Genomic DNA, 24,210 nt, shown 5'->3' with positions numbered 1-24,210 from the left:
ATATATATATATAGATAGATAGATAGATAACATAAAAAGATTTAACTAATCCTTTTATGTTATTCCTCTATCTAAATTTATTATTCTACACAAAACTCTCTATTCTCCACTTTAATATTCACATCCTGTCTTTTAATCTATTTTCAGCTTCAAGTTATGCATTAATTAACATTTTAACGTTTTCCCCTTCACTAACTCGTGAGAACGACTTTTTTCCCCGAGCTACTGAATAGACCAATTATAATTATTAAGATTTCCCTTATCCCTTAAAACGAAACATTTTACGGATTTACTTGGCAAGATTTTGCTGTTATTCAGCTAATATATAATTTGTGTATTCAGCCTAGAATTTTTAGTCACAATACAGGAAACAGGAATGGTTCTTTAATATTAAAGAAGTTGTTTTTTTAATAAGTTGAATTACAACAAAAAGCAATTTAAGGTTAAATGAAAAAACACGCAAGTATGTTATCGACAAAAATTACAACATTTTAGTTAATATTACATTGTCAATTAAATTAGTTTAACTAGTTAATTATTAAATTTAGTATGTATTAGTCATATTAAATTTAGTAATTGTCAAATTATTAAGTGAGTTGATGGTTTCTGATTGGTTCCATAATAATTTTAATTAATGCAACTTCTTTAATAATTTTTGTCCACAGAAATAGCACTAGTTAAAGAAAATCAATCAATTTACGTGTCAGAAAGCTCTCTAAGAGAGGAAAAGGAGTCCAGAATTTACTAAGAGGGGACAAGAAGTTAAAAAGAAGAATTACTAAGAGAGAACAGGGCCACTAGAAGGGACTCACTAAGAGAAAACAAGAAAAATCCATGGCACACCAACTTACTAAGTTGATTATTGCATACAACAGTTACTTTTCTTATCTCAAAAACTTATGAATCACATTGCATCATACAGTAAAGAAACAAAGAAAAAAGTTCAATATTGAAACTGTTCTGTTGTATTTTATTGAGAATTTAGAACAATTTATAAAATAGTTACAAAACTGAAAAATAATTTTTATTTCTTATTTTGTTCCCAGAAGAAAGTTGAAAACCTATTTCATAAAAGTTTCAATTTAGGGTTAATTTTGTAATAAAGATTTGTTTCAAAATTGAAAAGAGAATAATTAAAAAAGTTTGATGAAACTTCCAAAAATTTAAACCTGTAAAACACAAAAGAGAAGATTTAAAAATTCTTGGACTGACAGAAAAATAGTTGTTGACTTAAACAAGAGTAAATACTTTGTATTTATTTGTATAAAGATTAATAATTAGATTTTACAAGAGTATTTTAGAAATATTGCTTAAAATTTATGTATTAGCAAAATAAGTTTGTTCATATACAAAAGATAAACATTTTTCCTTAAACGGCTAAAAGTAATACAAATTTGATTTTCAAAAAAATACGTTAAAAGTTCCTAAAAATAAAATTGAAAAAAAAATGTAAAAATAAGAAACACAAATAAGTTAATTATAAGTAGTTTCTAAAACATTTTCTCAGCAAATCAGGGAATTAAAAACAGTTTTCAAAATATTTCCTGAGTAAATTAGGAAACATAAGTTTTTAAAATATCTCCATATTGTACATCTGGAACTAAAATTCATAAAAATTACGGAAAATGTGAAGCACTTGGTGGCATTCCTACATTTCCATTTATAACAGGATAAGTAATCCAGGATTTAAAAAAATAGATATGCTGAAATTAATTAGAATAATATATTGATAAAAATCAATTCAAGGTAATAAATGAAACTAAGATAATAACTAAATAATAACTGTTTAAAAATGCAATTAATTTTATAAACGATTAACATTATGTAAACTTCTCAATCAAATTTTATAAAACGGAAACAAATATGTAACTAAAAAAAAAATACTTTTATAAAATTAAAGTTATACTTGAATTTTTTTTTCTGGTAAGACCAAGAATTTTTTAAATACAAATCAGCATAACAGACAGTTAATATTTTTTTTATACTTAGTTATATAAATTGCACTGGCACTCTAAAAATAATTAGTACTATCTCCGATAGAAGACAAATGTCACATATTTGGCGCTTTTCAGTCAATGTTTTCAATTAGTTATAAAAGATATGGCATTAATTAGCAATAAATAACAACTTCATTTTTTTGAAAATATAAGATAAATAAATCACACATATATCTACATAATTTTAAAAGTCATAAAGTAAAGCACATATTATCAATTTATTTTAATATTGAAACAATAACAGAAAGTTTAAATTAGAAAATAAATCTGTCATTTCAGTATTGGACAACTCTAAAATATAAATATTAGCTACCCAGAAAACAAAATTATAAAAAAAAGCACTGAATTTTTTTAAAACTTTCTAAAAAAGGGAATAATTTAAAGAAAACAAATCACGAATTTTACAATTTAGTAATTTAGCTTTGTAAAAAATATAATTATGAAAATTGAATTTAAAAAAAAAATCATAGAAACTTTCTGTTTATTTATATTTTTAGTTTCAAATGGAATAACAGAAAGTGATAAAAACAAAGCATCAAACCTTTCGAGCAATATTATCAGCTGCTCAGATATTAGAGTTATGAAAATTGAATAAAAAATTGAGACATTAATAAAATTATAGGAAGGGCCCCATAAATTATGTAGTAGTATTTTAAAAATCATGTGAAAAATATACGCCGACTTTTCAAATTTATGCAGATAGATTGCAAAAAAAAAAAAGGAAAATTTCAATTAAACTTTTTCAAATGTGAGAGAAAGAATTTAAATTAGTTACTGGAGATAGTCAAAAATAAGTTGTTAAAAACAGAAGTTTTAATAAAATTTAGTTTTAAGTTTGATTGACCAATTTCTAAAAAATATTAATAGCCCATACACATTATCACTGGTGAGTTTATAATGCCTCTAACAGATTTTTTTATTAAAAAAAGGCAATGTAGTCAGTTTAAATAAAAAATTACAATACAGAAAATGGATAATGTCACAATCATATTGAATTATACTGATTTGTGATAAAACACTGCCCAAAACATAACCATTTTTTAAAAAAAAGAAGGAAAAAAAATCTTTTACATTGATTGCTGATTTGGGGACTGCTCAAAATTATTTTGTGAAGGACCAACTCGAGGATTAACAAACTACCATTAATTTTGAGCCCTGTTTACATTACTTAATTTAAAAAAAAAAATTAGAATTTTTTCCTAATTTGCATGTTTTTATGAAACATTTAAGCCTTTCATGTTTCTCAGAATTGGAAAAAGTGATAGTGCATAGGGTTAAGGGGAAATAAAAACAACTTTATTTGGCCGACAAAGACATTTTGAGGAAAATGAGAAATAAAGATATAATGCTGGCAGTTATGCAGATTTCAGTATCGTAGCACAATTTGTAGGGCCCTAATTATAAGTAATACAAAACTAATTTTTTTACTTAAGAGAAGATAAAATTTAAGGAGAACATGTTATAACATTTAACAGTTGGTTTACAAGTGATGCAATAAGCCAAGCAGACCAGTATAACAGGATTTATCCTTTAACTTTTTGCAAAATACCATAAGCAAAAACTTTTGCAAAGTCACTCATGAAAATGGTTAATATTCAATAATATGGTGTTATGGTTCGTTATTATCTGTTACTTTTAATCTAAATCATGTTTAAAAATAAAATTCAAAAAAAAAAAAACTTTTGATACATAAATTTATGGTAAAAATTTTGATACAAAATTATATTTTATGAATTACAAATATATCATAACACCTGTTATTGTTTAAGTATCAGAAAATGTTGTTACACAACAATAAATAATATATTTTAAATGTAAATATGACTATTTTTTTCTAAGCCATTGCTAATTTAGTGCCATATTATGAAACAGAATTAACTTAAAATTTTTATGCGTTGTTGCTAGTACCTTTTATCATTTTTTTTCTTCCAGAAAAACTACAAGTCAAGATAAAATGTTTTATAACACCATAGGTTATAAAAGTATTGGAAAATTGGCCACTGCACAAAAAAATACTTTGTGGAAAAATAAATAATCAATTCATGTATGCATAAAATAATAATTATAATTTTAAATATAAATATATCAATTTAGTTTTGCTAAGATATCCCTAATTTAGTGCCATATTATGAAAGAGTATTTGTCGATTCAGGGCGTTTAAAGTCGTTGCTTTTAGTTTCTTTTGTTTAAAAAAACATGTCACATATTTATTTTATAAAGTTTTTTTTTGTTTTTGTTTATACAAGAAATATCAAAGCCAAGTGAGTCATGCTATATATAACAATTTGTTTACACCTATTTGAGTGTCCTAAAAAATACAGACGATTTAAAAAGAAAATAGGAAGAAGACAGAAATTGACAGCTTGCAGCTTTTTGGATAGAAAACCAGAGAATTTATTTTCTCCAAAAGTAAAAAATAGTTTCAAAAGAACTACAAAGAAGCAATTGTACCGTTTATGAATGTTACACTTGCAGATTTTAAGCGTGCGTACATCAAAAATAAAAATTGAGCAGTTCCAAAAATTTTTGTTAAAATGACTCTAGGTGCCTTTTGCACTTTAAGTTTTAATAACATTTAAAATAATAAAATCTTTTCCAACATCAATAACTGGCTTTTACAGACGTCGCACAATATGTAGCATTAGAATTTAAAAGATTTATTTTCACCAAGTTTTAAAATTAGACGCACAGAAGCAGTTCTATTATTTAAGAGTGCCATACTTCCATATTTTAATGGCATATAAATTTTTTTTACAAAAAAACTGGCAGTTATTGCAAAAACAATTCTTGGTGTCATTTATTTATATATATTATTGGTGTCATTTATTCATATATTCTTGGTGTCATTTATATTAACATTTAGAAACGTAAATTTTTTTAAAAAAAATAGGAAACTGGCTGATACAGACTTACCACAATATGTTACATAATTAACAGCCAGTTTTAAATTTTTTTTAAAATAAACCTTTAAACTTATAATAGTTACAAAAATTTAACTAGGTGTAAATGACACCAAACGATAATTTAACATAAATTACTAAACTCTTTAAATTTTTTAACTTTAACATACTTTTAATTAAAGCCTGCAAAAATGACATTTATAAATGATGGAATTGTCTATAGATTTTTTCATCAAAAGGCACACTTAAACTGAAAAAACTTCAAAAAAATATGCTTCTCTTTCACTGCAGGCCCTTCAAACTAAATTATTTGCACGATTATCATTAATTTTGTGTTTAAACTGTGCTATTATGTAGCTGCAAATAATGATAATTTTGAAAATATTGCTTCATAGTTTTTTCAGTAGGCAGCATCACCTGTTGACAAACTTTGTAACTAATTTTTAAAATTTGGGAGAATTTCCTAATCAAAAAGTAGTAAATCATACATTTCTATCTCCTTCCGGTTTTCATTAAATGAAATTTTTTTTTTTCATCATCAGTCAGTTTTAGGACACCTTGCACATTTGAATAAACGAGTTCCAGGAGGCTAGAAATTTGTCAACTGTATTTGCACATAAGTTCACATTCCGTCTCTTCATTTACACTCAACTACTGCTTGATAAAAGTTGTGAAATTTTACAAATAAGCACACTTGTAAGGCTACAAAAAACAGTCAACAGTGAGTGTTGCAGTTCATTTCTCGGAACAAACACCTAGCCACAAACAGTTAAACAAAAAGCATAAACTTGATGTTCTAAACATGATATACACAGCCATGGATCACAGATGCATCTATAAGTTCACACACAAACATATCAATCAAGGGGGTGCTCAGGGCAGGAGCGATTCACTTTGAACCAGGCGTCTATACAACTAAAAGAAACAATAACAAAATAAAAACAATGATAAATTTCAAAAATATCAATTATAGAAAATATAATACTGTCAATTACAAAAAGATATAAATAATATTACTATATATCTGTNAGATAAAAGAAATTATCCAAATCACTATCTTTTTATGTCTTTGAGCCATGAGTCTATGGGTCATCTAATTTTAAAAGTTAATTATCTTGTTAATGAATTTTAAAACACAGAATTTGGTTTCTTGTCAATGACTTTTGAAATATAGATTTTTACAAAATGATGTGCAAGAAAACAAATATTCAGTCCCTGTTATCTATTTTTTTATTGTTGGTACAATCTTTAAACTCTTCACTTTTACTGTAGAAGATATTTGCTACAATTGGGCAAAAAATTACAAATTTTAAAAATAATGATTACACCACTTAAACAATGAACGAATACATATCTTATTCTCGACTGCTTTCTTTATTAATGGGTAGTGTACTTGATAATATCTTACGATACTTAGTTTATAAATGTTCGGAAAATCATCATTGTCAGCGCATCAACGTGTTTTCTTTTTTCACAACTTCTTTGTAGTACAGAACCCGTTATCCGGAAATCAGAAAACCGGAAAACCAAAAAACCGGAATGAAATTCAATAAATTTTCCCGTCATTTTTTTAAAAATATGTTTTTGTTTCCTCGTAAGATTTTAGGATTTTTTTTCTTTTTTGAAAGATGTTTACCTTACCATCATTTTAGAAATAATCATTAGTGTATTACTTCATCGTTTTTTCTTTTTTTAATGATTATTTCTAATTGAAATATTTATTTTTTTAGTTGGGTTTAACAATTAAAAGTAAAGTATCTAAGTAAAAAAAATATAAATATTGCAAACGTTAAATTGCAATTAAAGTAGGAGCAAACACTTATAATGTTATATTAAGGTCGATTTAAATACCTTTGATTTAATTATTATTTAAGAAGAAAAAAAATTTAAAAAATACTAAGATTTTCTACAATGAGATTCTATAGTAAATGCAATACCAATGCATTACTTCATGAAATCTCATTTTCAAAACTAGTTTAATTGACCAAACGGAAAATAAATAATTATTGAAAATAATCTTACATTAACTATAAAAAATATTCTTTCATTCTTGGGGGTAAAATTTTTAAAATTAAGGGAAAAAAACACAAAAAGTTCAAGTTATTAAATGTATGTACCTTTTTAGTATGTACCTTAATATAAAACAATTAATTAAAATACACATGAAAATATTACTAAATAGATATAATTGAACACTTATAATACTATGAGATTTCACTTGACAACTATGCTGTCATAAATTTTGCCATACGTACCAAGGTACTCATACGCGGACCTGCATGTTCTTGACTGTATTATTTTAAAATATTAATTAAATATAAATTTAAATGCTTTATACAGATCACAGAACTACTAAGTAAAAAGAAAAATATTTTTTTCAAAATAACTAAATTACATAATATTCAAAATTAGTTACATTTTCAAGCATGTGTATTTAGCTTCATTTTTCGAAAATCACTTCTGTTTACGTGGATTTCTACCCAAATAACTTTCATATTCTGCACCTACTACAAAATCCCCAGAAAGGTTAAATAACTACAAATGTTTCAGTGAGCGTAAGACTATAAATTTTCTAATAGCATGTTTTTAGAAGGTAAGATGTGAAGGTCCACATAGGTGGATTGAGGTAGTGAAGAGGATTTATATTTTCTAGTCCAGAAGTAAATTCATTACTCTAAACTAATTTTTTACAAATTCTCTATCAATCATAAACTTTTTTTTTAATTTTAAACATGTCAATAAATTGCAAATTTTGCCTCCTAAAGGTAGGTAAGAAGTGATTATATTATGAAAGTAGTCTGCAATCTAAAAAAATAATTGTTATAGTTAACTACATTAGTTAAAAAGTAAATGAAGTCAATTGCAAAGAAATGTTTCTGACCACTGTTTGATATAAATACAAAACAAAAAGAAAGTAATCAATAGATACATATGTATTGAGTTTTCTTAATAGATACAGGGTTGTCACAGAAAAAAAAATGAACAAAATAGTTGCTTTTAGTAGCCTAAAGCATGAAAATAGTTGCCTAAATAAGAACAAAAATTCAGCAAAAATAAGACTAAAATTTTATTAAATGACTTAATTGTCGTATACCATGATCCATTTAGTCAAGTTGGTGGCAAATATGAAAATTTTTATATAAACTATTCGCGTAAATATTATGTATGGTGAGTTTTTGTGAAAAGTGATTACTCAAATTCGAAATTCATGCTTAGTAATATCATATAAAAAATTGGGTTTTTTAAAACTATGCAGAATTTCGTAATAATAACCGTTGAAAAGGCGATCGAGAAACGAAATAGACTTACGATAGAATCTGTGCAAATTGAACGCATTAAGAAGTGATGACTCAAATTTGCAATCTAAAATTTTTCATTTTTTCATTTTTTTAAATTTTATTATTTTTATTTTACATTTTTTATTTTTTAAGAAAAGAAATTCTGTGTGTTCCGAAGATTTCACAGACTGCAGGTTTTCAACCCAATTTATGCCAAAAAAAATTTCTAGGAGTACAGAAAAATCTCCTAATAGTCTCCTTTTCCTGAAAATAGTTGCTTTTTAATTCTTTTCAGGCAAAAAAAGTTGCCATAGTCGCCTCATGATGAAAATAGTTGCAAATAGTTGCATTTTAGTCGCCTGTGGCAACACTGTAGATATAAATGCATTAGTTTGTGTCTTAAAAGTAGTTAAGTTATTGTATTTTTAAAGTAGTTTGTAATTTAATAAAATATTTGTTATAAACTACATTTGTGAAAAAGTAAATATAGTTGATTAGAAAGAAATTTTCTTGACCACTGATTAATATAAACTACATAACAAAAAGAAATAATCAAATAGATGTTTCCTTACGTTTTATGATATATACACAAGCAAGGTAACCTGGCTATTGTATCCCCCTGAGTTAAATCATCTAGACATATAACACATTCTCCTTTATCTTCAATTAAAACGTCTTCTGTGAATAATAAGGAAAAAATATACATTATACACAAATTTTTACAAACAAACATTGACAAAAGTTATTTTTTTACATATTGTCCTGGTAGCAGAATTTATAGAATCTATCTGCTGTATAATTTTCAAATTTGTAGGTGACTGCCAAAAGAGAATATTGTGAAAATTAAATTTAACTTGTATGTATGTAGATTTAAAAACATAAGGTACATGTATAAAAAATTTTATATAAAAAAAATATGTTATTTAAAATTACTGTTAATTTAATTCAAATTTTATATAATAGTATTTTGAAAGAATAGAATAAATCACAATATAAATTGCAACCAAGTATTAAAAAAAAGTTTAAAAAAATTTCTAAATTTCTTTTTTCAAAATTCTAATAATTAAATAAAAACATACATTTTCTTCAGCTTATATATATATACATACACATTGGTAAACAAATTTCATCACAGAACTGAAACTGATAGTAACTAAGTAAAGAAGTTCATATTGATTGAATGCTTTCTCCCTTTCTCTTCTAGGCATTTTTTTAACTGATAAGAAAAATTATTTACAGATGTGATAATCTGCAGCACCTGCTTTGGTGAAGTGAGGTTTCTGCTTTGGAGCATATTGCTAAAAAGAATATAGTCAAGAATGTTTTGTTAAAGTTTCAGAGCAAATAAAATCTTTAATCACATAAATAGTGGACCAGAGCTTCTATCTGTGTAAGATGATAGAAATAATACTTAAGTGGCTGACACGATCTCAAACACATCCAAAAAAATTCACCAAATTACAATTGACACATTTTATCTGATTGATTTAAATCTTAATTAAAATCATTATTTAAATTCTTAATTAAAATCATTATTTAAATTCTGCTTTTTAAAAAAATCATCGCTATAAATCAAGAATGTTTTGCCAAAGTTTCGGAGCAAAATAAAGACTTAATAGATAGTGAACCATAGCTACTATCTGTGTAAGATGATAGAAATAATATTTAAAACAGGAGAAAGCGGCTGACATGATCTTTAACAAATCCAAAAAATTTCACTAAATTACAATTGACACATTTAATCTAATTGATTTAAAATTATGATTTAAATCCTTTTTTTAAAAAAAGAAGAAGAAAAACATTGCTATACAACAAACGTTATTTGAAGGGGAAAAAAACATTAATTTAAAAATTTACATTATAAAATTAAATATTTTAAATTTCTTTAATGATTTTCATCATTTAATTTCTTTGCAAAGATATTGTTGCGTTAATTAAGTTAAAACTAACAAAATTACATCAATACTTGGCACTTATCAATAACATTACATTATATTAATATTAGCAACAGTCTCTAAATATCATTTAAACAATTAACTAAACATAAAACAATCTTCAAAACAATAATTTATTTTTTATATTGCAATCTTTAAGATTGCAATATAAAAATCTTAAAGATTGCTTTCCGATTAATCATAGGCAATCTTTAAGATATTTCTGTATCTTAGAGATTGCCTTTTTTTCAAGTGTAATTTTTTTTTCTTCAAAAAACTAGTTAAGTTATTATAACTAGAAACATTTGTCAACTTATATCAAAGGTAAAATATAAAAATCTTTGCTATTTATTTTGTCATTTCCAAATATTAAAAAGTAAATGCGAAATTAACTTTTTTGATCTTTTAGCCTGCTTTTCAATAGTTAATTATGATGTCTCTTATTCCATTTGCAATTAATTTGAATCATGCTTTAATGCACATATTAAAACAATTTTTAATTCAGTAATATTGCTGGAAATGTATTGTTACGATTTATTTGCAATAATGTTTCAATTATAATTAACAGTTACAATATTAAATTATTCATAAACCTAAGTTTAAGAAGTATCTTTATAAAAACTCTGATTTAAATCAGATAAATCAGGTTTTAAAAAAAAATCATTTCTTGAACCTTATATTTAATCTTGAACCTTAAATTTTAAATTCTTTGCACTGAAGTAATTCAAAATTTGGTAAAAATTTTAAAAATACATTTTTTTGTTATAATTTTAATATTTTTTTTAATCTAAGAAATTTATAGTAGGAAATAGACATCTTTGGTATTTGTAGCATTTACATAACAGTAATAGAAACAATTCCTATTATTTTATTTAACTCATTAATTCAATAATAAAGATTAAAAAAATCAAGATTCGTGTAATGTAGTAGAAAAATACAGGATTTAAATAACATAGTCGAACATGAAAGACAACAAAAAACTAAACATATAAAAATGGAGTTACAACTTTCTTTGTTATTACCATTATATATTATTCTTGGCTTTGTAAGACACATAACTAAATGGCACTCTACATCGTCTGGTGGCACAAATTTTGAACATACTGGGCACTTGATTCCTAAAATAAGACATTTGAATTTAACATCAATCAATAAAAACACAATTAGCTTCTAAATTGGTTAATTGCTTCAAAAGTAAAAATAATAAGACTTCAAAATTACATAATTTTTTTTAAAGGAAATAGAAAGTAGTAGATAAATTTAGTACCACTTTTTACGTTTTGTTCGTGCTAGTGATCCCCACAATTTACGGTTTAAAAAAAACCTAAACCTGGGCATTACTTTATTTTTATTATTAAAGGAGAGAAGACAGAAAAAGTATCTTATTTTAGAGAAAGAAATTGGAATTTATATAATACAAATTAATAGGTGTTGAATTAAAATACCAATATGTACTCAATTTACAAAATTAGGAGATGTTTTCTTAACAACATACTAGCATACAGTGAGCAAAATAAAAAACGGACCACTGTGAATAACTTTTGATTTGATAGTCGGACTTTGACGTTCTAGAACTCTATCTTAATGGCTGGAAGGGATGACCTCAAATATGGTAATTAATAAAAGCAGATGATATTTCAAGTTACGAAACCAGAGACAAAAACTTACTTTCTTTGAATAAACAAAGTTTTTTTTTCCTTTAAAGACGGATTCGGACATCTGACCTCAAAATATGGGAGGTAGCCATAATCTGGGAAATGTGGTACCAATAGTTTAGTCAGGAGAGCGTTCCAAAGTTTGGATCCCTTAATGTTAATTTTACTTTTTGAGTATTTCACTACATCTCGAGAAATTTTTAAGCGCATTGAAAACTTTTTACACACAATTATAAAATTAAGAAATATTTCTATTAAAAAAAACATTTAGTAAATATTTATTCTTTTTTATTACTTTATTTAAGAACGGTCGAAAAAAATTTTGAACTGTAAGGTATACATTTTTTTATATTGCTTTAAAGAATATATTCTATAGCAAAATACGAAATTTGAGCAAAATCGGTCGAATAGTTCCTGAGAAATCGAATTTCAAAAAAGTCAGATACTTAAAATTCGATTTCTAAGGAACTATTCAACCGATTTTGTTCAAATTTCGTATTTTGCTATATAAAATTACATTTTTTAAAATGATGCAAAGAATTAAATGCCTTACAATTCAAAATTTTTCGACCATTCTTAAATAAAATAATAAAAAATAATAAATATTTACTAAATGCTATTTCTTTCATGGAATTAATTATCTTTGGATAAACGAATTTTATAATTGTATGTAAAAAAATTTCAATTACTTTAAAAAGTTCTTGAGATATAGCAAAATACGCAAGAAGTAAAATTAACATTATGGGGTTCAAACTTGGGAGAGCTATCCTGACCAAGTTGTTGGGACCATATTTTCCCAGATTGCGGCTACACCCTACCTATATTTTGGAAGTCAGAAATCTAAATCCGTTGGAAAAAAAAGATATGTTTCTTCAGAGAAAGTACGTTAATTTGTCTGATTTCGTAACTTAAAATGTCGTCTGCACAAATAAATTAGCATATTTGAGGTTACGTTCTTGAACCATTAAGATTGTGTCCTAGAACGTGAAGATCCGATCATTAGATCAAAAGTTCATTATTAGATCAGGGTGGTCCATTTTTTTTTCTTTTTTTGGAGCACTGTACATACATTTCGTAATGCTGGTTTACCTTTAAATTTGTAAATATTATTCTTCGAGGATGAAAAGAGCACTTAACAAAAGGCTAAAAAACTAACATAAAAGTTTCAAAATTTTTATTGAAACAAGTTGAAGTTTCGCCCCCCTATTTCTTGCGCCCGTGATATTTCCGAGCTGGTGTGTTCATGAGTAATGCGCGAAAAAAAGTAAGAGAATCTATTTCTCACACCCGTATGAATCATGATTATTTCATAATCTATATACATACACAAGGTGGCAGTACAAGACTATTTGTAATGCATTTAGAGATGGTTTATTTTACACTCATCATTATTACAAGCTAAAAATTAACCCAAAAATTAAAAACAAATATATATATTGTACATACACATAGTTTTATACAATTTTCTTGAATAAAAATTAACAAAAATAAATAAAATAAGTATGGACTTATATGATCGTTTTCTTCAAAATTATGTGACTATTAACAATTTAAAGAGTATTTTGCCCAAGACCTGACACTAATGCTGTTTTCTTTTCCTGAGGGGGGGGGGGCTACAACTCTAGCTTTTCAGCTAAATGAAATTTACTTTCGACATTGTTAATTGACAAGTGATGGCAGTAGGCAGAAATCAAAAAGGGCAAGCCTGAATAAAGGTTTATAGATATAAAAAAATTCTCTGTAATTTTCTTTTTAAAAAAACTTGTTAATAAACACTCAGTCCCCAGAACAATTTGAGAACTCCCACCTTTGAGAGCGGCCTTCTAAAACGGTAATGGCCGCTAGTCATGTAGTGTACATAACTTCGTTTAATTTAACAGTTAACAGTAAATCATAACAGTTATTACACTTTACCAGCTATTACAGTTATAAAAATAGCCTATTATTTGCTAAAAGGTTATGGTTGTTAATTCATATGATGTAATAGCTTTCAATTAAAAAAAAAATTAAATGGGGAAAAAAAATTAGAAACTTGATTTTTTAAAACATAAAATAATTGTTTCTAACATTTATTATCTCTAGTTTTCAAAAAAGAAACTTTTGAATGCCCGCTATTATAATTTGTCAATTAACTAAAATTTCTTTGAATATTCAAAAAATAATAAATTAAAAAGTAATGAGAATAATTTAAAAAGTAATGAGAAATACGAAGCAGTGACAACAAACAAAAAGTAGAAAAAAAATGTCAAGCTTAACAGAAAAAAAAAACATAATTTCAAATTTTATAAAATTTTTAAAAAAATATTGAAACATATAAAATTACAAAAAAAATTATTAAAAATAACAATTTAGTGATGTTTTACTTGAATAAGTTCAAGCAGCATTAAAGGAATAAAAAAGAAATAATTCAAAATTTTATTATAAAAATATAATAATAAAATAAAACCTAACAGTCAACAAGCAAATTGTTCTTGGATATAATAATACATAATTTGACAAAAGATAAATAAATCGGCTAACATGGATATTTCCACATTCCTGGGAAAATATTCAACATAATAAATCGAAATAAGTTCCGCTCCAATTCCAAAATAAATTTATTTCACAAAATTACGACGATTAAAATTACTCACGCCTGTATTTGAACAAAATAAAACACTACCTTGAATTCATGATAATGGTCAAAAAAATGACGTAAGCATTAAGCAAGAGGAAGAATTTCGAATACAATGAGCGAAGCAGAACCTAAGAAGGATTATTTTCGAAAGAAAGGTGAACGTGGTTCAAGGATCGTTTCGCCATTTACAAACGACATTTTAAGATGAAGGAGATAAAGAAAGTTCCAAAATTGTTCATAACTATTTTAAAAAACTGTTAAACAGATTATATAATTCTTTTTTATTTATAATAAACAGGTAATTCTTAGATACCTGTTAAATTGATCATCCTTATAAAGTGATTTCTATAATCAAGAACCAAATTTATTCAATATTCTCCACAGTCGCGAGTTTTAATCACAGGTACTACCTTTCCAAATAAACTATCTAATACAATACAGTAGTTTAATAATATACATATATATATATATAACGTTAGCAAAATTCAAGGTGCTATTGTAGCGTAACTATCACTATAAATAATAAATACCAATTCACTAATATATAAGACATGTTAAAACTTGATTCTATCTATAGATGAAAGTTGACATAGTCGATATTAACCGAACGTGATATATAAATTCGCCAAGGTCAATGGGGGATCCACATTATACAGTTAATTTGCGCATAAAATAGCACTCAAAAATCCGGTAAAGCAAATACAATCTCCCGGACAAAAAAATAAATAAAGAAAATGAGTTAAAAATTAATAAATAAAAAGTAAATAAACGGCATAAATCAATTAGTGTTATTGCTCATCGAATTCTGTCGAATACTGATAGAATTCTAGTATTCTAAGAAAATATTTCTACTTTTACAAATGTCGTGTGGGCATTCTTATTAATATAAAATCATATATATATATATATATTGTAAATAAATAATTGATCAATTTATATCAATTTATATTTATCCATCAAATTAATTAATAGAATATTATGTAAATAAAAAATAATCACTGGCAATTTTTTAAATAAAATATATTATAAATTTAAGAATAAGTTTACTTAATGCGTAACACATTAAAAGTGATACATAACTAAGTTGTGTAAGTATGTCAGTTGAAATTATTAAAAATGTGAGTGATTTTGTTTCTATTATTCGTTCGAAATGAATATTCTGCGTTCAGAAGTATAGGCTAAATACCAAATATTTGCATGTTGTATCTCTAATTTAGCAGCAGCAATTGCTGTTAATTTTTGAAAGAAAATTTTTTTATTATTATGATTTTACAGAGTTGAGCATAATCTTGTATCTATTTACAATTTAAAAACTCCTTGAAAAGGTTTTTTTGCAATAACAGGACCCTATTTGCACAATTTCACAAACGCAGTCTGGTTGAAAGAATGGGGGACTTAACGCTCATTTTATATTCACAAATTACGAGTAATTTTTTCACAATTTTACAAAAACAGGACTTTTCACAAAATGTCTGGACAGATCCCTGATCTTATTTAGGAAATCGTAATAATTAAAGGCAGAAAATGCGTTTTTTATTTAGAAATATGTAGCTAAAAAAGTAAAAATTTAAGTGCGATAAATTATTTTAAAAAAAATGAGCTTTTTTTAAGTTATTTTTAATCATTACCTAGAAAATTATTAATTTTTATTTTCAGCATTTTTTTTTTTTTTTTTTTTTCTTTTTTNTTTATTGCAGAATATTTTTATAGTGAGTTTCTAAATCGAATAGTCGCGTATTTAAAATTTGATTTCTCGAAACCTATTTAACTGATTTCGCTCAAATTTTGTATTTTGCCATTTAAAATTACGTTCCTTAAAATTATATATGAATCTGTTACCTTATAATTCAAAATTTTTAGACTATTTTTAAACAAAATAATTTTATAAATAATAATTAAAAATATTTTTTTTGCATGGAATTATCTTCAGATAAACAAATTTTAAAATTCTGTAAAAATAATTTGTTTTTGTTTTTTTGATTCCCTTAACAAGCATCCTCCAAATACGTCAAAAAATGAAACCATCCAAATTTCCGATCGCTCTCGACTTATCTATTAGGACCATACTTTCCAGATTGCCCCTTATTTTAAGGGTCAAAAACCTGATTCGGTGGAAAATAAATTTATTCAGAAAAAGTACGTTTTTGAGTCTAATTTCGTAACTTGAAATATCGTTTGTACTAATAATCAATTAGCATATTTAAGCTTGGGCCTTAAAAGTATGGAGTCTTAGTGGGTGAAAATCCGATCATTGATCAAAAGTCATTCAGGGTGTTCACTTTTTCATTTTGTACACTGTACACACAATGCCAAACACAAAATAAAATACTTTTTTTCCGCTTTTTAAAATTTTATCTCAAAATTTAACTTTAAATTTTAAAAAAATTGGAACTTATTTGAAATTTTTGTATTCACTGGATAGATAAAAAAGTGTCACTTTATTGTACACGCAAATTTTGAATTGGTACAGTCAGAAACGAAGTATCGTCGATATTCTTTACGCATACCCTTCTATTGGGAAGACAAGAATTGATAATCTAAAAATCGTGCAATTAAACGCCCACAAACTTTTTTTCTTCTGTTTTTTTCCTCAAAGGTTTTATCAAAGGTTCAAAGGCTAAGTCAAAAGTTCAGGCAAAAGCACGCACAAGCCTGCAATAATAATAATAGACGGTTAACGCTAAGATGCAGCCTCTAATTCTGTTTGAAAGTTTCACCAAAAAAAAAGTTAATAAGCCATTCAAGTCGAAAACGGCATTTACTACATGCGTTGTTATAAAATAAATTGCAAAGTGTCTTAATTTTTTGATTAAATTACATTTTTGGCATTAATTAGTCAGATGAAGCACTTTCGCGCACACGTGTTCTACGAAGCGCAGTTACGACAGAACAAACTCGGTTCTCTACACAGCTTGCGCAAAACATACGTACGTGAACGTAACATAAAAGTACCAAATTATGAGTGACAGTATGTACGTGCAGTGCTAAATCTCTCTAAATGATGAATACTTCTCTCTTTTGAGACTAAGCACTTTCACGTATGTGTTCACATACGTATGTACCAATCAGAACATTGCTTCAGCAAGTCACACTTACATGATATTGCGGGATATAACCTGAAACTGCTAAATCTCTCTAATGAAAAGGAAATTTCAGCTCCAGTTGGGACAACCTGCACAAGCCTACGCTAAAAACCATTAACTTCATGGCGCTTCAGACTAATTTCAACTACTTAAGAACATTTTTTCTATTGATTTTAAATCCAGCAAATTGAATAATAAAACTAATGCGATTTATGAACAATGGCTAATAAAATCAAAATTCCAAACCATCACTAGGACTGCAAAACTTAGCTTGTATTTCTCTAATTGGTTGATACAATCGTGATTTATATATGCATTGAATTGTCAGTTCACTGTAATAATTTTCTCCAACAAAACAGTCGTGATTTTTTTTCCCTGACGGATGGATAGGTGAGTATGAGTCAGGCGTAAATGAATTTGCATATTCGTACTAACTTTATCTTATGACAATACAACTATTTTCTCCGATGAAACTTATGGTCCGGTTTTTGTAAAATTGTGAAACAATTACTCTTCATTTGTGAATATAAAATAAACGTTAAGTTACATTCTTTCAACCAGAGTCCTGCTTTTATGAATTTGTGCAAATAGGGTCCGGTTATTGCAAAAAACTTTTTCAAGGAGTTTTTAAATTGTAAATAGATACAAGATTATGCTCAACACTGTAAAATTATAATTTAAAAAAAGTAAATGTTATAAGATAAACTGCAATTGCTGCTACTAAATTAGAGATGCAACATACAAATATTTGGTAATAAGCCTATACTGCTGAACGCAGAATATTCATTTCGGACGAATAATGGANAGATTATGCTCAACACTGTAAAATTGTAATTAAAAAAATTATAGTTTAAAAAAAGTAAATGTTATTAGATAAACAGCAATTGCTGCTATTAAATTAGAGATGCAACATACAAATATTTGGTAATAAGCCTATACTGCTGAACGCAGAATATTCATTTCGGACGAATAATGGAAAAAGCGTCTGCCGAAGACAAAACTTAGTACGTTTACATGTCTTCCTCCCCCCTCCCCCTGGAAAGGGTTTATACGATTAACAAAACAATAATGAAGATAAACAAATTTGTCAAGGGTCCGATTAAAAGATAAATCATTTTGTGAAGGGTCCGTTTTTAAGTTAAAATATTTTGTGAAAATTTTGTTTAATGGAATTGAATCTATGTTTGAATTAAAATATTTTGTTTTATGAAAAGATATTTTGTGAATTTTTTCTAAACAGATCCCTGACTATTGAGGGGGAGAGCCTAGTTTTACGATAGGCAGACACCACAGATTATAAACCAAATAAAATCTCAGAAATCGGAAAGGGGAATCACAAAAACAATTTCGAAGGGGAAAAAATTAATTTTTCATCAACAATGGATATATTCCAATAGTCAATATTAAAAACAAACACAAGGGGGGAAAATCACGAATTTGAAATTGAAATAGAAAGAAATTTGAAATTTTTGTTTTTCATTCTTGTTAAGTTTAATATGATACAAATATGGCCTTTTAGCACGTCAAATTTCAACTCAACAGTTGCATTCATCCGACCTGTAGAGCGGCCCGCAGAGTATTTTTTCCCCACAAATTTAACAGTTAATAATTCTAAAACCAATAATCGAATGTTAGTTTTTTTTATTTCATCGCACTCCCTGAGCATTTTCCTACACACCGTAGTAGTTTCTAAGTCTAATAGCTTTTGTGCAACAACACAAAATTAACATAAAGTTCCTCCGTCCTGTAGAGCGGCCCGCAGAGTATTTTTTTAACACTTAATAATTCTCAAATTAATAATCGAATGTTATTTATTTTTTGATTTAATCACACAGCCAGTGTATTTTCCAACACACCGTCGTAACTCTAAAAAGTTTTTGTGTAACAACACAAAACTAACATAAAGTTGGCAGAGATCTGTCTAGGATAGTTGGCAGGGATCTGTACCTATTTTGTGAAAATTTAGACATAATTTGTGAAATTTCAAAATTATATTAAAAAATCAACACAAAAATATGGATTTATCGTTTCGCACGGAATACAAAAATAAAATTTTAAGAAAAAGTATTTTGTGAAACTACTGTTTTTCCTAAAGTTGAATTTGTGAAGGTACCGCTAAACGGTCATAAATTTGGCCTGGACAGACACCTGGTTGGACACCGTCGTAACAGCGGTGGCGGCGATATTTTAATATAGAGAAAAAAGAAATAAAACCAAATATAAAAATCCTTCTTTTAAGTCATTAGTTTTAATTAGTTACTTGGAGAATGAAAGGGAAACCTATTTTATTTTAGGAGTATACCACCATCTAAAAATACAAAGCGTTTTCTTGTATTCACAGCGTATGAAAAAAAAACAAAGAAAAAAATATTATATAAGCGAGGTTATCGTGTTCGCGAACGCAAGAATCCAATTATATACCGGCTAGTAGTAAGCAAAAGACATAAACAACAAACAAAATATGTATGACAGTTCTATGCCTTGTTTACTTCCGTTTCAATCTAACTGAGATCTTATCGTTTATAATTGAAAAGGATTGTGGAAGCTTAATATGTTCTGGAAACAAGATAGGAATCAATTCTTTCTCCCCACTTTCTTTTTCTAAATGCATCAATAGAAAAAGATCTGTAAAATAATTCGAAGTAGACTCTTCCTACAACAAAACTTATTTTCTGAAAATATATAAAAAAATAAGTTTTTTTTTCAAAAACAATTTCCAATTAAAGTTTAAAAATGCAACAAAGTAATTTAAAAATAAACATTAAATTAAGTAGTAAAGTGTTCGTAATTGATTAGTATTTTCGAAGCCCTAATAGATTAATCAACGCTTCACAATAATATCGTATTCAATAATTATCGGTAATTACAATATTCGCAACATCATCTTTTAAATATATTACGTTATTGATAAGGATAGCGATATTATCGCATTCGATAATTACATTTGACAAAAATTATCATGATATATTCTTATTCGATAAGATTGCTGGCGATGTTGCCGTATAATACCGCGGGGGCACAGGGGATAAAACGTTTGCCTCCCAATTGAAGTGCCCCAGGTTCGAATTTTAGCTGTGACTGATCGGCACGAATTCTGCTACGACCACAGTGCTGACGTAACATAACTCCAGTGATATGGATCATGGGTTTGAGTTCCCTCGCCGCCAGGCTAACCGTGGGAGGTTTACGGGGTTTTCCTCTCCATATAACGCAAATGCAAGTTAATTCCAACAAAAAGTCTCCCTCCCAAGATGCAAATTACTCCCAATACTTGATCCAAGAGTTCCCTTATCTTTCTGATTGGGTTAAAAATTACAAGGTTACAGAGTTGAACATTGGTAGTCGTAAACTCAAAATTGTGTCGGCTGTTCGACGACGGTTATGAAATAAAATAAAATTGGGGCCATAAACTCCACCACCCAGACAATACAAAAAGGGCAATAAACAAACATTTCCAAAAGCTCAATATACATTTCCTTTTCAAAATTATTTTAAAACCAATTACACCCTTCCCTCACACAATGAAGTAACTTCCAGCGTGGTTTTAAACGTTATTTTCCTCGACCGCCGACAAGAAAAGTAAAAAAAAAAACCTTTTCTTCCGGCAAACAACATAATTTACAATGCATGAGGTTATTGGCCCTTAAAGATAATAAAGCAAATTCATATTTTCTAGAAAAATGTGAAAGGAAAAATAAACTAGCTTTTCCATGTATATACAATTTCCAACTATTTTGTTGCGCCTGCAAGTATTTATGCTGAGCTTTACGTCACTGAACCCAGATTGCGCTATACTGTACGAGATACTATATGTGCGCTATACTATATGTAAACGAGATAGCAAATGGAAAATGTAAAAATAGAAAAGTAAAAATTATAAGGAGAGAGGGCATATTACGCATTCAAAAAGAAATGGAAAATGAAAAGGAGTATCATTATTTGCTAGATCAAATTTGAAGGGCATTTCCACGGTGGCAGATTAGATTTTTATTTTTTTTTTAAATGTAATTTTAATAAAATTAAGAAATTTTCTTTTTATTCTTGGAAACAATATTGCTTTATTCTTGGACTCGATGTTAAAAAATTCTTTAACTGCTAAATTGTTTAAAAAATTCTTCAGGGGGGGGGGCAAAAAATTCTCAAATCCTGCTTAATTCCAAAAAAATCTGAGAAAATTTGCAGATTTTTTTTGGTCTGAAATTTCCCTACAAATTATATATTTTTTTTTTCCCGTTTCCTTTTTCTTGTTCCGCATCGTAAAGACACGCTTCTCAGTAGCACACCAAAGTCAAGCATCACTGGATGCGGTCAGTGAGCGGGTGGGCGACCAGTCTAATCAGCCTGCGTAAGGACCGAGGGTGAGCGGTATCAGTCCTCGTCAAACTGTTGCACCGTTAAGTGCTCAACTTCGTGCGCAGGTCGTCGGGCTACCAAAGCAGGGGAGCCATCCCCTCTGCCGAAGATCAAAATTGCGATGGGATGTTTCCCAAAACCGTCGCCAATAGCCCATTATGCAGCTCTAGTGTGACGTAAATGAAGTACCTATCTACCTGGACTGATCGTAAAGACAATGTTCCCTAGTAGAACACCGAAGTCAAGCATCACTGGCTGCGGACAGTGAGCGGGTGGGTAACCATTTAATAAGTTAAGCTAGCGTAGGGGCCGAGTTACACGGTATCGGTTCTTGTTAAACTGCATGACTTCAAGCGCAGATCGTCGAGCAACTAGAGCAGGGGAACCATCCCCTCTACAGAGGATCAAAATTGCGATGGCATGTCTTCTGATCATCCTCAGGGATGTTTTTACCAGACCGATAGCGCATTGTGCAGCTTTAGTGCGAAGTAAATAAAGTACCTACCTACTTTTCTTTTTAGTTACAAAAATATTAAAATATTATTAAATATTAATACAAGATTATACAAAATATTATAAAAAATATTATAAGAAAGTAAATTTTGTATTTTGTTTTAAAAAAATTCTTTGAACAACAAAAAAAAAATTATTTTACATAATTCTTCAATAAACTAACACATGGGTTTAAAAATAAAAAATATATTGAAGTAGTAATGATTTACAATTCCAATTTGTGAAGCTATAATTTTTTATTTTTTTTTAACAATAAAAATTTTTTTTGCAATTTTTGACCAAACGTGGAATCGGACATATTCTCCACCCCTGCAATACTGTTCCACGCAGAAAAACCTTTGTTTTCAAATACTGGATGAAACCATTTTCAGAATATTTAATGGAGAGGAAAAAAAATTTCCACCTAAGTATATTTATTTAATTATACCTAGTATTGAACTATAAATTGAAAATGCTGCTACCAATTGCCAATTCAAAAGACAAAGAAACTGGAACTTCAGTAAGAAATAGAACCGCATTAGAGGGGACTTTCTTGCGTGAAATTTACTCGCATTTGCAGTAAAAGATGAAAATCTTTCAAGGATAGCCAAATGGTAAAGATATTCAATTGAAGATATTTTATATCAGTACCATGTAAGGTTTGTCTCGCCTAAGAAGACACTATACCAGGGTAGGAACTTTTCATCGAAAATTCCCTTTCACCTCTATAAGTAATTTAAAATTAAAAGTATAGAAAAAGTGAATTCAGGCTAACCTAGAGTAAGCTATGAAGTTCCAAATACTGAAATGAAATGGGAGTTCTATACCAATGACTTTCTGAGCATTTTGGTATTTAGAGAAAAAAAAAGCAATTTAAATTTTATGGATTACTCAAGACTTGCCTGAATTCATTTTCGTTCAGTACTTTAAATTAGTTACGGAGGTGAGACAGAATTTGACTTACTCACGCTGACCTATGCCAAAATCAAGACAAAACTATTCACCCAGCACCCCTATTCGAAGTGAATTTTCCTCGTAACCATGGTACCCGCCACGACGGGAGACTGATGACAGTATGATACAATTTTTCGTAGTGCCTCACATTATTTTGAATTAGCCCCCATTGATCTTTCCGTAGAAGATTGAATACGGCCAATATGCTCTTCATATGTTTCCTGCGGTTCTTCTGACCTTTTTAGCTGCTTATGCTTTGTGGAGATTAAAGTACAGAGACGTCTCCTGGTTGAGATTCAAGAAGCCGCTGGAAGTTGAAGGTAAGGACATCTAGACATTTAAGAACATCTTTTTCTGAAAGTATATGGATGGTGATTTCAATAATTCAATTTTCAGGGGTGACGCGATTGGAAGGGGGAAATTTCCATTTAACCGGATGAAATTTCGAATTTGATCGAATCATTAATAAGCATGTAATTCATTTCAGCTTCAATTAAAATTTAAAAAAATTTAGCTAATAATTTCACAATATGTAAATTTTTTCCACTAATATACTATCGATTTAACGACTTTATACTTAATTATTCGAGTCAATGAGCTGTGATTGGTCAATAGGTAAGGCAATTATCATCAGCATTGGCACGACAGCCCTTTGTGGGCCTGGGCCTTCCTCAGAAGCTTTTCCCATTCTGCCCTTCTCCCAGCAATTGTTTTCCAGTTCTTAACTTTTAGGATGGCAAAACCGTTGTGAAAAACCGGGTTTCGATCCCCAGTAGTGGCTTGAAGCCCACCCAGCTTCAGATCAACGGGTACCAGTTTGTCCAGGAAGTAAGGGCTTTAATAAAATTGAATTTTTTATTTTATTTCTAGCAGCAGCACTTGATGTGTACATCTTTCGCTAGAGCGCAAAAACACTCTTCACAGATCCACACGGAATAACAACAAAT

At 28.1% G+C, this 24,210-nt stretch overlaps 1 protein-coding gene across 1 annotated transcript in view; it reads right to left on the bottom strand.

The window, feature by feature from the left end:
* Nucleotides 1-949: 949 nt before the first annotated feature.
* LOC107455538 (E3 ubiquitin-protein ligase znrf2) overlaps nt 950-24,210 on the bottom strand; it is a 57,053-nt gene continuing 33,792 nt past the window's right edge. Inside the window, exons 2-4 of the mRNA XM_016073144.3 lie at nt 11,132-11,227; nt 8,748-8,853; nt 950-5,812 (exon numbers count right to left, since the gene is read on the bottom strand). Of these exons, the coding sequence (XP_015928630.1) occupies nt 5,755-5,812; nt 8,748-8,853; nt 11,132-11,227 (260 nt within the window). The 3' untranslated portion in view covers nt 950-5,754. The remainder of the gene's footprint in view (nt 5,813-8,747; nt 8,854-11,131; nt 11,228-24,210) is intronic.

This window comes from Parasteatoda tepidariorum, chromosome 6 (genome assembly GCF_043381705.1).
Source record: "Parasteatoda tepidariorum isolate YZ-2023 chromosome 6, CAS_Ptep_4.0, whole genome shotgun sequence".
In the NCBI taxonomy this organism is placed as follows: Eukaryota; Metazoa; Arthropoda; class Arachnida; order Araneae; family Theridiidae; genus Parasteatoda; species Parasteatoda tepidariorum.
The sequence above is the reverse complement of the archived record's forward strand: the minus strand, read 5'-3'. Positions and strand labels throughout refer to the sequence as shown.